Below are 15,303 nucleotides of genomic sequence, written 5' to 3'. Positions count from 1 at the left end.
TACAACTTGTGGATAAGCGCTATAAGCTCTCAGCTGCTCCAGCGCTGCACCTGCCTGCCTGCCGTACACGCTGCCTGCCTGCTGTACACGCTTCCTGCCGTGATGGTCATGGACTCACCCTCTGAAACTGTAAGCAAGCCCCCAATTACAGCTTTCATTTATAGGTGTCCTTGGTCATCGTGTCTCCTCACAGCGACTGAACGGTAACCAAGACAAGGATGAATCATGTGGATTCTCTGTGCATTTTCAGGAAAACATTTTACCTCCGTTTTCTTGGTGGGGAAAGATTACAGCAGCTTGGATTTGAACGGACGCGCCAAGAACTGAGTTTTAAGGTAAACACCACAAAGTCAGCTATAACCATAAGTACTTCTCTAGTCCTTATGTGTCAGGGTGAGAAAGCAGGGGTGTGGGAACTGGGCAGAAGCACTCCTCTTGGAGGGCAAGCCTGTCAGCCACATCCAAAGCTGCAGGAAGAGATTCCTAGTCACTGCCAGCCAGGGCTCAGTACAAAGAGAGCTAGGAGAATCACAGTGGGACCCCCAACCTCTGGTGCTTCCATTTGACTAAGCTTCTGATGGAGGAAGCCCACCCAGGAGCCAGAAGCCAAGAGAGCACAAAAGGCAACACATAAAAGCTTCCCTCCGGGGGCACAGGCCAGGAAAGGGAATAAATCTAGAAAGCAAAGAAAAGATGGATTTTTCATTTCTGTTTCAGTGGTTGGCTTTGTTCTAAGCACTTCACATGGATTGTGTCCTTCAGTCTTCAGGATAAAAGGAAAGTACAGGCATGTATGTGTGAGTGCATATGTACATGTAGACACACACAGATAAGGGAGTATTAAAATTTCGATGGCAAAGCAGCAGAAATGGCTTTCTTGCTTAGTCTTAGGTGAAGGCAGCCTCCTGACACAGAGTTAAATTATTTTGGTAGGTGTTAATATTGCAGCATTTAGAGAAGCTGGGCTAGAAAATAGGCCTCATTACTGTGCAGTGTGCTGAGCTCCAGGCTGCTGACAGACACAGGAGGCAGGCTGAGCCACTGCTTCAGCCGCCGCAGTCCTCAGTTCTGCTCTGTCACTGTCTGCGTGGGTGGCATGTGAGCACAAGACAGGTGGCCTGCTCCTGAGAGCCACGGGAACGTCTGTACTTTGACCTCCAGCAGGGACACTGGCAGAGGCGCCATTCCCCCTTCTGTCTTGCCCTCAGGAGATCAGAAACACTCTCAGGAAGCAATCATACCTTACCCTGTGCTCCTAGAATTTAGTGTACCCAACAGCCACTCATGAAAAAGGCGGATTCCTCAGCCCCAGCTAGAGGACTTCTTTTCAGTAGAGCTGACCAGGGACCTAGTAATCTGTCTTTAGGGTACTCCTCCAGGCAGGTGAGATGGTCTGTGGACTTCAATTCCTTTGAGTGAGAGTGTGATCAGTGTAGAGCTGGCAAAGACAGGAAGAGTCTCTGGGGACCATTTTAAACCCATTGATGTAAAGTGCACTCCTGAACAGGTGTGGAAGAGAATGGCTAGCACAGGAAGACAATGCTCACACATCTTAGATAAAGGAGCATGAACGTGAGTGTGAGTCTTAGCTAAAGGGTAAGACAGGTGGGATCAGAGCACACTACAAACAGAACAGTGACAGGAGACAAAACCAGTGATGTGATGGAAACACTGGCCTTCCCTGGGGTGAATGATTCTCCCACTGACTCCTGGCCTCCACCGCCTCATCTAGAGAATGATCAGAGGGTAGAAGGTGGTAAGTATATGAGTTGTCTCTTCCAAAGCTGGGATGGACCACCTTTGCTCCCTAAAGGAGATATTACCCAGTGACAAAATGTCACATCCTCTGAGAGACTTGTCTAATTCATTGGGATTGATAAAACATTGTGGGAGAGTGTTTTGAGATCTTACTTTGGACTAGGGACATGGGTCTGTGTGTGCATATCTCTTCACCCATTGTTCTTGAACTGTGGATACCACTGTACCTCTCAAAGCCTAGGCTTATAAGTTGGCAAAATGGAAATAATTAAAGGTAGATTTTTGTGTCTATGAATACATATATGTACTGGAATAATTTTAAACCTCAGAAAATATAAATATTTCTTGGTTCTCTGGTGCCTGCTGGATTGTGATACACACACACACACACACACACACACACTTGAAAGGTAATTTTATTGTTTCATACATTTTTAAGCTTAAACTATTTTAAAGATGACTTTGAACTGGGAAATTTGTCATGGAATGACATCACATGAGTGCTGATTGAATAGTATCCCTCCCTGCTCTCCCCACTTTTGAATCTAGATGTCCCTGTGGGACATTCTGTCAGCATGTTCTCCGGTCACCAGGAGCTTCGGGTTGTAGGCATTCTGATCCCTGTTGTTCCACTGAAAACACTGTATTTACTAAAGCAATGATCTCCACACATCTACACATCTCTGGCCTCTACCCATCCCCACAGGGCCCAGACATCTTATTAAGCAGCAAGTCACGGGAGCTTCCTGCATTGGGCATCTCAGCTAACTTGACTTAGCAGCACTATTCATTCCAGCGTTCTTGGATAGTCTTGCTTCCTCTCCTCCAAGAAGATGGCTCCTCCATCTCCCTGCTACTCCAGAGCCTCCTGAATTTCCCTCTGTCACAGTCTCCCTTTAGTTCTGGTTCCTTGCTTTCCTGATGGCTGTCTCTAGAAGCTTGCTCTCAGACATCTCTACAATCACACCCACCCTGCAGTTACTTCTCTACATAAGAATGCTTTGCTGCGCTGCAGAGCCCTAGGGTTGCTTGTTACCCTGATTTGTTTGACGATGCCCTCAACCCCAGTGTCTAGTATTTCTCTGAGGTCATAATGCCAGCTTTCATTTGCATCAAGCTATACAGTCCACAAAGTCTTTGCAAGACTATTGTTTATTAGGGTTCTCAGAGCAATCTTTTTCTTTTCTTTTTGAGATTGTACCATAATTACATTATTTCACCCTTCCTTTCCTCCCTCCCTCCATACCCCCTCATATACACCTCCTTGCTCTCTTCAAATTCATCACCTCTTTTCAAAATTGCTACATGCATATATGTATATGTACATACATATTCCTACATATGACCTGCTCAGTCTGAATATTGTTACTTGTATGTATGTTTTCGGGGCTGACCACTTGGTATTGGATAAACAATGCATGCTCTTCTCTGGGGGAGACTATTTCTCCCACTCTCAGCATTCCTTAGTTGCCAGTAGGTCTTTGTCTAGGGTCAAGACCTCATGGGCTTCCCTCCGTCCACTTGGCAGGTCTGTTGTTGTCCTTGTTCATCTCACATTTGGGCAGTCACACTGGTGAGATTTTACCGGTGTCACATCTGACATTCCTAGGAGACACACTATCACAGCAAACCATTGGTTCTCTGTCTCTTACAATCTTTCTGCCGCCTTTTCCAGCAATGTACCCTGAGCCTCAAGTGCAAGAATGTTCGGTAGATGTACCCACTGGGACTGGGCTACCCAACTTCACATTTTGATTGATTGTGCTTTTCTGTAGTGGTCCTGTCTCAGAACAGTCTTGTGGTGGAGAGGCAAATACTATTATTATTCCACATTTTACAAATCATAAAACCAACGTTACGGGTTTGATCTGACTCAGTGATCCTCGACCAGAGATGATTTTGAGTCCCAAGAGACCTTTCTCGATGTTTGGAGGCACTTCTGGTTGTTACAATGGAGGCAATAGAAATGCTCTGGAAATCTCAATGATAGAGGCCAGGCATGAGGCTCAATGTCCCACGACATGCTGGACCAGCTCTGCAGCAGAGATTCATCTGGTCTAAAACATCAGCAGCGCTGAAGTGGAGAAAACCTCATGCAAGGTCATGAAGCTTTCTCACAGGGCTCCAGCTCGGACAGTCTAGACTCCTGCTCTTTTCAGGAGGAGAGCAGTGCCCTGTGGTCCTATTGTGACTGTTAGGCACTGGGGTAATTTAAGCTCCTCACTAAGAGAACCAAACTAATTAATTCAAGTCTCTCTGTGCAATGTTCTACCTGTAAAATTGGCTGCAAGTTAGCATTGACTTTTTTTTTAACTTTGTTTTTCTCAGCTGCAAAATGGTTATCGTCTAACTGTTGGAAGAGTAATTGGTCTACCACATGGAAAGCAGGTATCAAGTACCTAGTCAGTCTACCTTCTTCTCCATCTCTTCACCTCTCCTTTCTCAGTATCAGCTCTCACTGTTCTCACATTGCCTCCACTATGCACACTTTGCTCCTCACTGGTAGTTGTTGGGATGAAGTACAAATGCTCAAATGACGAGTCCTACGACAGAACAGCAATGGATCCTGCAAAAAGCAGCTGCCAGAGTAGAGTGAATTCAGGTTCCAAAAAATGTACTACCCAAGTGCCTGTGTGTTCCCACAGCTTCCATAACTCAGGCAGTGACAAGTGCTGGCGAGGATGTGGAGAGAAACTGGAACCATCATCTGTTGCTGTTAGGGATGTAAAACGATGCAGCTGCTCTGGAAGACTTTCTGGTAGTTCCTCATCAGGTTAAACGTGGAGTTACCATTAGCCCAGCATGAGAGTGAAGAAATAGAAACAACCAGATGTCTGTTACCCTTATGAATGGATAAACAGAACTCATATATCCACACAGTAAAATAAGGAAGGAAGTACAAATACATCCCATAACTTAGATGAACCTTCAAAACATAACAGGTGAAAAAATTCAGTCATGACAAAAAACACATTTGAATGATTCTACTGAAATTTCTAGAATAGAAAAATTCATAGAAATAGGAGGAGATTATCTGTTGCCATAGGCTGAAAGGCGGAGGAGAAATAGTGATCACCAATGCGTTCAGGTTTTCTTGATGAATGATTAAAATGGCCTCCAACTGATTGTCAAGATGGTTATAAAACTCTTTGACTATAGGCTAACAGCAATTGAATGATATACCTTAAGTGGTGGTATATGGACTAGATCTCCATAAAGCTATTGACAAACAAGAAATAAAGAAAAAGAAAGAAGAGGAGCCATTACAAAGACTTATGCAGTGTTTTGAATGTTCTTTGTCTACATCTCTTCAAAGCATCCCAAGTCACTAGGAATGTGAGGGAGATATCCAAGGGAGTCAGATTAACAAGAAATGAGACATTCAAGTTTTATTAAGTTTATATGTCTGTGGGAAATTTCCACAAGACAGTGAAGTCTGGAAAAATGTCCAAAGCAAGATGCTTTTATACTTTGTAAACAAGGGTAATAAATCTTAGGATAGAGACAAAACATGAGAATGGCTAAACACAGGGAAACTGTGGAGATCAAATATACGGAAGAATTCAATAAAGCAAGGCTTGTCTGCAGTTCCCGCTGGCATCTGGCTCTGAGCTGATAAAACTATCGTCTGTAAAGAATGATTAATGTCCTGTCATTAGGCAGGAGTAAGAAAACCAGAAAGGTCTCTGTGTTTGAATATTTTTCAGTCCAATAAACTTCAATGTTCTAAGAGGAAATGTTTTGGTTTCCTTCTAAGACATGGTCTAATGGTGAGTAGTAAGCCTGAGCTCTGGAGTCACGATGACCAAGCTGGATCAGGTAGGCTTCTGCGCTGTTACATTCTCCCAGACAGTGTGGATCCTGGAATTTGGGTACAGTATGAGACTCTCACTTCAACATGCATCAGACCTTCTGGGGGGCTTCTTAAAATACACTTTGCTATACTCTACTTGTAGAGTGTCTGAGGCAGTGGGATTGAGTGAGGCCAGAGAGTCTCCATTCTTAACAAGCTCCCTGGTGATAACCATGCTGCTGGTCCTGGAATCAATCAGATCTAATATTTAGTCTCAGAGGCCTATATACATACTTTGCAAAAAACACAGAAATCCATAGTTTAAATTAGTTATGTATGTTGATGATTTTATAAATATTTTAATTACAAATTTCAACTGTTGATTTTTTAAAAATTACTGCAGTTTTTGATAAAGTGATAGGAAGGATTGAAGAATAGAATTTACAAGACCTAAGCCATATATTTCTAGCTCTAGGAATTGGGGTCAAGAAATTCTTAGACTATAGTTTCCTCACATGTGAAAACACAGACCCAGTAATGGTCCCTCAGTATAGATCATGAAGTTATGAAGAAAATATATAATAACCCACCTGAAAATACATGGCAAATCCCCAATGCACTGAACTTAAGTTCTGAATACCTGTCTGTTCTTGGAAACCGTCCTCTGAGAGGCATCTTACAACTCCTTCAGACACCTCAGAAGTTTCTAGAATCTCCAGAGACACCACATGGGAATCTATACCCATAGGGGAGAGAAGGATAAAGATGCTGGCATTTGCATATTTCAGGAAATTCTGTAGAGAACGGAGTTGAGGGGTGGGAGGCAAAAACGGCCTGGAAACTGTTGAAAAACAAATGTTGGACAAGGAGGAAGAGTGTGTACAGTGATTTGTACTGTCTCTGAGCTCTCTAAGGGCAGAATGCAGGACACGGCTCACAAGCATCAAAATGACAAATTGGAGTAGAAAAGTGGCTTGCAAAGGCTTCTCAAGCCTGGCTGCACAGGAGAGTCATGGGAAGGTTTTAAAGGGCAGTGTCCACTGGGTCTTGCTCATGAGCTTCTGACCCAATTGGTCTAAGAATGACTCAAACCACAGCAATTTTCAAAATCTCCTTGGGTGATTCTTAAGGGCTGACAGGACTTAGGACAACTCTGACAGTGCATTTAAAGTCAGAGTGGTCAGTCTAAGCTGGGGTGACTCCAGTTGCCAGTATTGGTCAATTAGTTACATACAGAGTGTAAAGAAAATGGAGATGAGGATAAAAATCAAGGCTTACATATCCACTCCTTCCCCTTTATTCAGTGACCACAACTAAGAGCAATTTAATACTCAGTATACTCTGTGTGTGTGTGTGTGTGTGTGTGTGTGTGTGTGTGTGTGTGTGTGTTTATTCTCATGCATGCCTTCCTTTCTCCTTTAAGGTTGCCTTCTCTTCAGTCCAGCATGAATGTCATCTGGTAAATGTTCTATAGATAGAACAAGAGTGAGATTTATAGTATGATGTATTCTGAGCTGTACATCTCTTTTGAAAAGTAGTTGTTAAGCATAGCTCTCACACACATCCCTAACGAAGCAGACAGACCATTACAAAAATCCACAACTGGACAAGGTGCAGAGAACCACTGGCCATGTCTACAGCACAACCCCTACACTTAAGGCTCAGGGAGCATCATAGAGAGGACGTGAAGAGATTGCACAAGCCAGAACACCAGGACATCTGCTGTGAGAGAGTGGTTTCTGTATTTGGTGAGGCCGCTGCACCCATGACATCTCAACAACCCAGTCACCTAGACAAGACTTGCACCATGGTAACACCGGTTGACATGCCAGCGTGAACAAGGGATGTCTCATAAGTTCCTCTCCCCTCGAAGAAGACCTACAGGCAACGAATGGCTGCTGAGAGGAGAATCAGTCTTCTCCAAGATGAGATAACCCCAGAGGTTATCCAACCCAAGTCATCAGTTCTAACCACATGGAGGACAGTAAATGGACTCAGCAAGCTGTAATAATAGTGAAAGAAGAGGTCATGAGTTTGAAAGGGAATTGAGGGGGGAGGGTAGAAATAACGTAAATCAGTACTCATGTATGAAATTCTAAAAAAAAATTTAAAAAATAGTATACGCACAAACTATTTGAAAAACTTGTTTTTCAGTGTAGACACTTATTGCAGAAAATTATTGATAAAGGAACTGTTTATTTAGAAATTATTTTAGGAAGAACAGCTCACTAAACAGGATAGGCAAATCTGTCATAGGGTCCTAGAAGGCTGGTGGTCTGTCCCATGCCACTTCTGTTGCCTGAGTCAGTCTCCACCATCACCAACCAAATCCACAAGGGAGAACAGCCCCAGGTGTATGTGCCCTTCAGGTCTTAAGGGTAGCCCCGAGGCCACACCCGGCTAGCTCATTCAATAGAGCACAGGACTCTTAATCCCAGGATTGTGGGTTTATTGGGTGCCAAATGTAGCTGGAAGTTTTCCTGTGTCCTGCCCAATCCCACAGCTGCTCAGTTCCAAGTAAACATACAGAGGCTTACCTTAATTGCAAACTGTATGGTCATGGCTCAGACTCATTATTAACTAGCTCTTGTAACTTAGTTCAATCCATTTCTATTCATCTATGTTTTGCCACGTGGCTTCATGACATTATCTCTTCTCTCACATCTTGCTTCTCCTGGTGGCTCACAGCCTCTGCCTCCTTTCACCCTTCTTCATCTCTATCTTCAGTTTGAATGTACTGCCTAACCTTATTCTGCCTCAACATTGGCCAAACAGCTTTATTTATCAACCAATGAGAGCAACATATATTCACAGTATGCAGAAAGACATCCCACAGCAGACACCTAGGTTCCCTGCAAGGTTACAATCCATCATGTCTAAGACAGAACTATGTTTTGAAAAGCTTTGTGTGGTTTTCAGACATCATTGGTCAACAACTCTGATTTGAAGAAACTTCAAGGAAAGCTATGATGAGTACTGGGAAATGCTATGCACCTAAGAGACAGCCAAATGAGATTTCTCTGTGTGTGAACATGTGTGTCTCTATGTCTATTTGTGTTTCTTCAGCTTTTTCTTTTGCTCTTTTTCTTCTGTTTGTCTGTTTTGTACTGTTCTGGTTTGTTTTTATTTTATCTTATTATTATTATTATTTTAGAATCTTATTTGCATCTTAATGAGAGAGAGAAAGAAATGGTGTAGATTTGGGTGGATGGGGAAGTAAGGTGGATCTGGGAGGAGATGAGGGAGGGGAAACCATAATCAAAATATATTATAATTTATCTATTGTCAATAAAAAAGTAAATGCAAATAAAAAGTTAAAAAGAGATGCCCAAATGATTCAAATTACTAGAATAGCTAAGACATGAAAAATGTGTGTCATACCAATAAACAAATGAAACAAAAATTTTCAAAATCATTAGCCAGAAAATAAAAATATGCACTTGAAACTGTCACTATACACCTATTATAATGACCACAATTTAAAAAGAAAGGATCATTTTCTGGTAGGGTGGTACAATAGTAATACCAGGAAGTTTTTTTTAAAGTTAAACATATTCTAACCTAACAATGATCTGGAAATCCCAGTCCTAAGTATCTACAAAAGTGAAGTGAAGAAGAAATTGTTTATATAAAAACTTCTGTGCCTTCATAGAAACTTTATTCATAAGTACTTATACGTAATTGTACGCAATTTTTACATACTTGAAATAACTCATCCATGCTTTGGATAGTACATTTGTATGGGACATGCATACTGTGGAATCCTTCTCAGCAATAAAAGGGGGTGAACTACTGATACCGTGCAGGTGAGTCTCAAAAGCAGGGGTAACTGAAAGAATGACCACAGTATAACTCCATTTATTTGAAAATCTCGAAAAGGTAAAACTAGAGAAAGAAAACAGATTGTTGGGTATCAGAATTAGGTATTGGGAAAGATGTGGATGCAGAGGGCTATAAGGAGATGCTCTGTCATCCCGTCTGTTCTATAGCTTGATTTCAGTGCTGACTACAGGACTATGCACTACACGGTTGAAAAGCTGACCTTTGTTTTATACACTGTACATCAACGAAAAGTCAACATAAAGCAAAAAGTACCAACAGATAAAAAGTAAGATTCATTAGAATTTAACCCATTATGTATTATGTTACTTGAATTTAACCCATTATGTTAAGTATTGAAGAGCAGTGCGCAGATTCTAGAGCTGAAGGGATCGATTCCAGCAGCTCAGGCAGATGCTTAAGTACAGAGACAATGCCCAGCTGCTCTCTGAGTGCACCAATAGTACTTCTACTGGCAAGTTAGAACTTCTACTGGTAGACATGAAAATTGATACAACCGCTTCTACCCCAAATTCAAAGATGTTTAACGAAAAACGTGAAGGAAACCAGGCAACTAGGTTTGCGGGAATCTACATGGCTGCACCCCTTTAACTTATCGTTTTAACTGATTTATATTTTGAAATCACTGTCTCGATATTTGTGTGATTCTAGAAGGCTAAGCTGGAGATCGGATATAGGGTTTGCTAGTGAGGAGGGCAGTGGGACAGAGGGATGGGATGTAGGGAGATGAAGGGATCCACTGGCCGAGAGGTCTTTCTTAGGTGTTTCTCAGCAGGCTGGAGCAGCTGTCCCGGATCCTCTCCATGAAGTGATTCTCCAGAGAGTTTCCTTGATTTACATGTTCCTTGCATATTCCTAGAATTCCACCTTAAAACAAGCTGGACGCAAGCAAGGCCAATTTCTCAGCATGGAAAAGCTTTTGCTTGAGCAATGACACACTGCAGTTGGATCCAGTTCGCCCACATCTGGAAGCCACATGTCAGCGGCAGCTGTATAAAAGTCAGCCCTGAAAACTTAGGGTGACATTTTTTTTGCCAAAAGCCAGGCAGTATGGACCTCACTCTTCTGTGGGTACTTCTGCCACTGGTAACCACAGCCTGGGGCCAGTACGGGGACTACGGATACCCATATCAGCAGTACCACGACTACAGTGATGATGGCTGGGTGAATCTGAACCGGCAAGGCTTTAGCTACCAGTGTCCCCACGGGCAAGTGGTGGTAGCCGTGAGGAGCATCTTTAGCAAGAAGGAAGGCTCTGACAGACAATGGAACTATGCCTGCATGCCCACACCCCAAAGCCTTGGGGAGCCCACGGAATGCTGGTGGGAAGAAATCAATAGGGCTGGCATGGAATGGTAAGGAGCAGCCGGGTGCACTTGGGATGGGAACATCAGTTCATGTCCTCCAAGGGGAAGTTTGTCCTCAAGGATTAGCATTGCTCTTAGCCTGGGCATATTCTAAACTTACTATTATTGCATGCTTTCATGGGCAAGGCTGCTACTAGGTAGAAGACATTGTAAGGTGAAAACCAGGACAGGCTATGCCCATGGAAGATGGACTTCTTTGTGGTTCTACTTCTTCAAAGGCTGTCTCTAGGCTTAGTGGGACCTGCAGGCTGGGTGTGTGTCTGTAGAATGTTTATCAATCTGCAAAAAATTGAAATTCCTAATGGAACTTAGAGTAAGTGAGCATCGCTGTGATGTTGGAATGGTGTTTTTATTTTGTAATGATTTACTGTTTTCCAATAAACATTATTCCAGAAGTCTAAAGAAAACAATTGGGTCCTCAGCACCAGTAGTCTGAAAATGACTGATTCAGAGCAAGTGATTGGGTAAAAGAGACTGAGAAATGGAAGCAGAGGGGGTTGAAGTCCAATAGCTCTCTGCTGTTTTGAGGAAATAGGAGCTGTCAATTTTTAGTACTAAGATTTTTCTATGTGTCTCTCTCCCTCTCCTCCCTTTCTCTTGCCCTCTCCTGTGATTTAAAGTAGCCTCTGTTGCCAGGGTATAGTTCACCAAAGGTTTTTAGAGGTGCTCTCCCAAGAGGCTGCTGTCTCTTGTCCAGGTGGACTCTCATCAGCAGAGCCTGGGGCCCAGAACTACACTCAAGCTCATTTGTCATCTTGGGAGCAGGTGGGATCTACAAGACCCCAGCAGAAGCCCAGCCTCAGTGAGGAAGGTGTCAGTTTGTGTCACCTGAGGAGAGGGCCTGCCAGCCTGAGGAGACAGCAATTACACAAACAGGGGAAGACGGAGGAACTGCAGAGGCTGCCTGAGAAGCCTTTGTTAGGCCATCCCCATGCATCCTCTCTGTCTCCGCCAAACAGATTTAATGATCCAAAACCCTTCAGACACATAGATGACTCAGAGACCAAGTTTGTCTTGAGGACAGACCCCAGGGTCCCTTAGCAGCCCGGCTCATTGCCTGGCTTCAAGGGTGGAAATGACCTAGTTGCGACTATCTGTCCAAGCCACCCACCCCAGGGGACCATCATGTAATGGGCCCTCTTTCTAACCCCGTTGTTGGAGCCACAGAAGAACAGCGCTCAGTGAATATTGCTCAACCGCTAACGGGAGAGCCCTGGGCTGAGTCAGAGCTGGGGTTTGGGTTCTGGTGCTAATGAGAAAACAGTGTGACCTTGGCCCCCACTTCAGCTGTCTCTCTGCTGCCTCCTTGGAGGATGAACCCCCAGACTTTGCGATCCCAACAGGTTCCACCAAGCAGCTGCTCACTTCAGAGCGTGCCCGGCTCTTGTTTACAGTCCCTTGATCCCTGTGTGCACCCAGCTGAGGAGAGAAGCCAGATGCTGGCTAGTTTGAAACGGGGCCATTTACAGCTGCTTTGCCATGAACTCCCAAACTATTTGAGGAGAGGCAAAAAGCTCCCCAAAAACAAAAGAAAAAAAGAAAGGGAAAGGAAAAAAGGAAAGAAAGCAGAAAAACTGATTTTGTTTGTTTTGTTTTGTTTTTGCCTATGGGGGACTAGTGTGAAGCTGACAGGCGACTCCTCTCTTCCCCTCCTCTTCCTCTACATTTTCGATGTTTGGAATCTAAGATCTTTGCTTTCCTCCTTCCACACTCCGTTGTCTGCTTCTCCCCATCTCCACCAATCACAGGGCTAGAAAGTCATGAACGTGGGAAACAGGTTCTTCACCACAGGACCCCGCTGCCCCTGAACTGGTACCAATTAGTCCCCAGGCATTTTCTCCTAGACGATTATGACTTTGTGTTCAGACTCCAGTCTCAGTGAAAGATTTGGAAGGAAAGAGATTGCTCACAGGCTGGGGAGCAATTACATGCCGCCCCACCCCCACCCCCTGTTGGCTGCAGGCTGTTAATCTGTTCTGGGGAGGAGTTGGTGGTGACTTTTCTGCAATTTGGCTGTCTTGTGTAAGTAAATTAGCTTTCAGGTTTATTTTAAGAGGCAGGAGGGACAAACAGAAACTCGACAGTACACAGGATCTGCTGAAGAAAACTTGCTAACGGAGAGCCATCTTTACAGGGTGCTGCTTTCAGAGCTGAGTCCTGCTACTCATGGTGTCTATGCTGAAAGCCACTGCTTCGAATACGGCATGTTAAAGCAGGGTGCCTGTTTCCACCACTAAGATGTCCAGGAGGCCTTAGCTAGTCCCCCATGAGTATGTTTCCCTTGGAAGGGGTAGAGGGGTCAGGTCTGTCCTCAGGGGGTTCTTCTGACTTTGGTTAGCATATACTGTGGGATACACAAGTCTTGTGTGGAGCTTGGAATGGGAAGTTGTGTGAAGCTGAATTGTCTCATGGTGGCAGGTTCTCTGAGCTAGGATTCTTCACACCTCTCAGCTGTATTGTCTCTTAGGTATTCAATTCCTTCTGGAAGTGAGGGGGAGTGAGAGAAGAGGGGAGAAATAAAAGGCATGATGCTTCTAGGAGAAGGAAATTCTAAAATAATCTACAACTAAGACAAGCATCTATCATTTTAGCATCCTATTTAAGGGTAGTCAATACAAATTTAGTGAATATGGAATTTGATGAAATTCATTTTGGGCAAACCAGGTTTACGTGCAGTCTGTATGTAGAAGAAGAATGTCCTGTATATTATACCATTTCTACTCCCTGTGCTTCAGAGAATCTGCAAAGACTTTTTTAAAGCATCTATTTTATTAGAGCTGAATATTTGAATTAATTAATCAATGACAATCCACATAACAGAAAGGAGACGAAAGGACAGCTGTCCCACAGAGCTATGGCAGCATCATCAAGTCTAACACTAGACACATTGGCCAGGATCTTTGTTTTCCACAATCTGCAATGTGCTGTGCAGAGCAGAGCAATCATCCCAGCTCATGATCCTTAGTGTTCCAAACGCACAGTGCTCACTTCCTTTGACCCAATGTCCTTCATCCTCTATACCCCCAATATGCTCTGTTTTCTAAATATACTTACTGCTAGATCTGTACTTCCTTGTTATTTGTTTCCCTCATTAAATATAAGCTTTGTGAACTTAGGAACTTTGTCTTATTCACTACTGTGTTCCCAGTGCCTAGAATAATGCTAGCACATAGCAGGCCCCCAATAAATATATACTGTACAACCAAATCAGTCTAGTTGGCACTTATCCTGAATCCCTGGAATTCACAGCCTGAATCCCAGACAGTATCTCCACCACCCTCAATGAAGATTTTCCCCTGGGGAAAACTGTTTTGCTTATGTCTTTGATTTCTGGTATTTCCAAATTTATAGGACAGTGTCCAGCATTTCATTTTGGCTTACTGTATCCACCAACATGCAGGGTGGTCTTTTATGGTTCCCCAAGAATCTCTGAAACATGTATGGAGCATTGTTGACACACATTGTTACCACAGGATGAACTCATTGTTAGATTTATATTTTCCCATAATTTTGTTTCAGCAAACTAAAAGAGTTCATAGTAAACTCTTTGTTTCAAAGGCATAAGAACTAAATGTTACATAATATCATGGCTTGAATCTTAGGCCAATAAAAGGACGTTAGTGGGAAAACGGATGAAACCATAATAATTTCTAGAATTTAGGGTTATTAGAGGTAGCAGTGGGAGAAGCTGGGTGAAGGACAGACGTGAATCTTTTTTTCTCTCTTTTGATTTTTTAAATTTTTTTTAATTTTATAATTTAATTTAATTTTACATATCAGCCACGAATTCCCCTGTCCTTCCCCCCCCTTTCCCCCAGCCCACCCCACAATTCCATCTTCTCCAGGGCAAAGACTCCCCTGGGGATTGAGTTCAACCTGGTAGATTTAGTCCAGGCAGGTCCAGTCCCCTCCTCCCAGGCTGAGCCAATTGTCCCTGTATAAGCCCCAGGTTCCAAACAGCCAGCTCATGCACTGAGGACAGGTCAGGTCCCAGTGCCTGGATGCCTCCCAAACAGATTAAGCGAATCAGCTGTCTCACTTATCCACAGGGCTTGATCTAGTTGGGGGCTCCTCAGCTATTGGTTCATAGTTCGACAGACATGAATCTTATGTCATCTTTAAATCTAAACTTATTTCAAAGTGAAAAGTTGAAAAACAACAATTCAGGCTGGTTACTTGCTTAATGGGAAATTCAAATGCAAACAGAATGTAACAGTATCCAAGAACCCCAAGACTGGAAAGGGACTTGAGGAGAATGTAGAGCCATCTTCTTACACCGTGGTTAGAAATGAAAGCTCAGGATCAAGCAACTGAAAAGTCAATGAAATCATCACACTAAGTAAAAGTTGGATGGCCCATGCCCTAATTCATGTTCTATTGGTGCTTATAGCCTTTGCCATTTGCCCATTCATTTGCCCACTCAGTGGTTGTTATTATAAAATTTGCTAGACTGTGAGAATATAAAGATTAATAATACAAATCTGTGCCCTTGAATCACTCACAGTCCAATCTTATTTGGTATGCACAACAGTAGTGGGAACATTC

General features: G+C 43.3%; 1 protein-coding gene across 1 annotated transcript in view; it reads left to right on the top strand.

Moving 5' to 3' along the window:
• Positions 1-10,357: 10,357 nt before the first annotated feature.
• Positions 10,358-15,303, top strand: part of Dpt (dermatopontin) — a 28,298-nt gene continuing 23,352 nt past the window's right edge. Inside the window, exon 1 of the mRNA XM_059280369.1 lies at positions 10,358-10,746. Within this exon, the coding sequence (XP_059136352.1) occupies positions 10,442-10,746 (305 nt within the window). The 5' untranslated portion in view covers positions 10,358-10,441. The remainder of the gene's footprint in view (positions 10,747-15,303) is intronic.

This window comes from Peromyscus eremicus, chromosome 15 (genome assembly GCF_949786415.1).
Source record: "Peromyscus eremicus chromosome 15, PerEre_H2_v1, whole genome shotgun sequence".
Taxonomy (NCBI): domain Eukaryota; kingdom Metazoa; phylum Chordata; class Mammalia; order Rodentia; family Cricetidae; genus Peromyscus; species Peromyscus eremicus.
The sequence above is the reverse complement of the archived record's forward strand: the minus strand, read 5'-3'. Positions and strand labels throughout refer to the sequence as shown.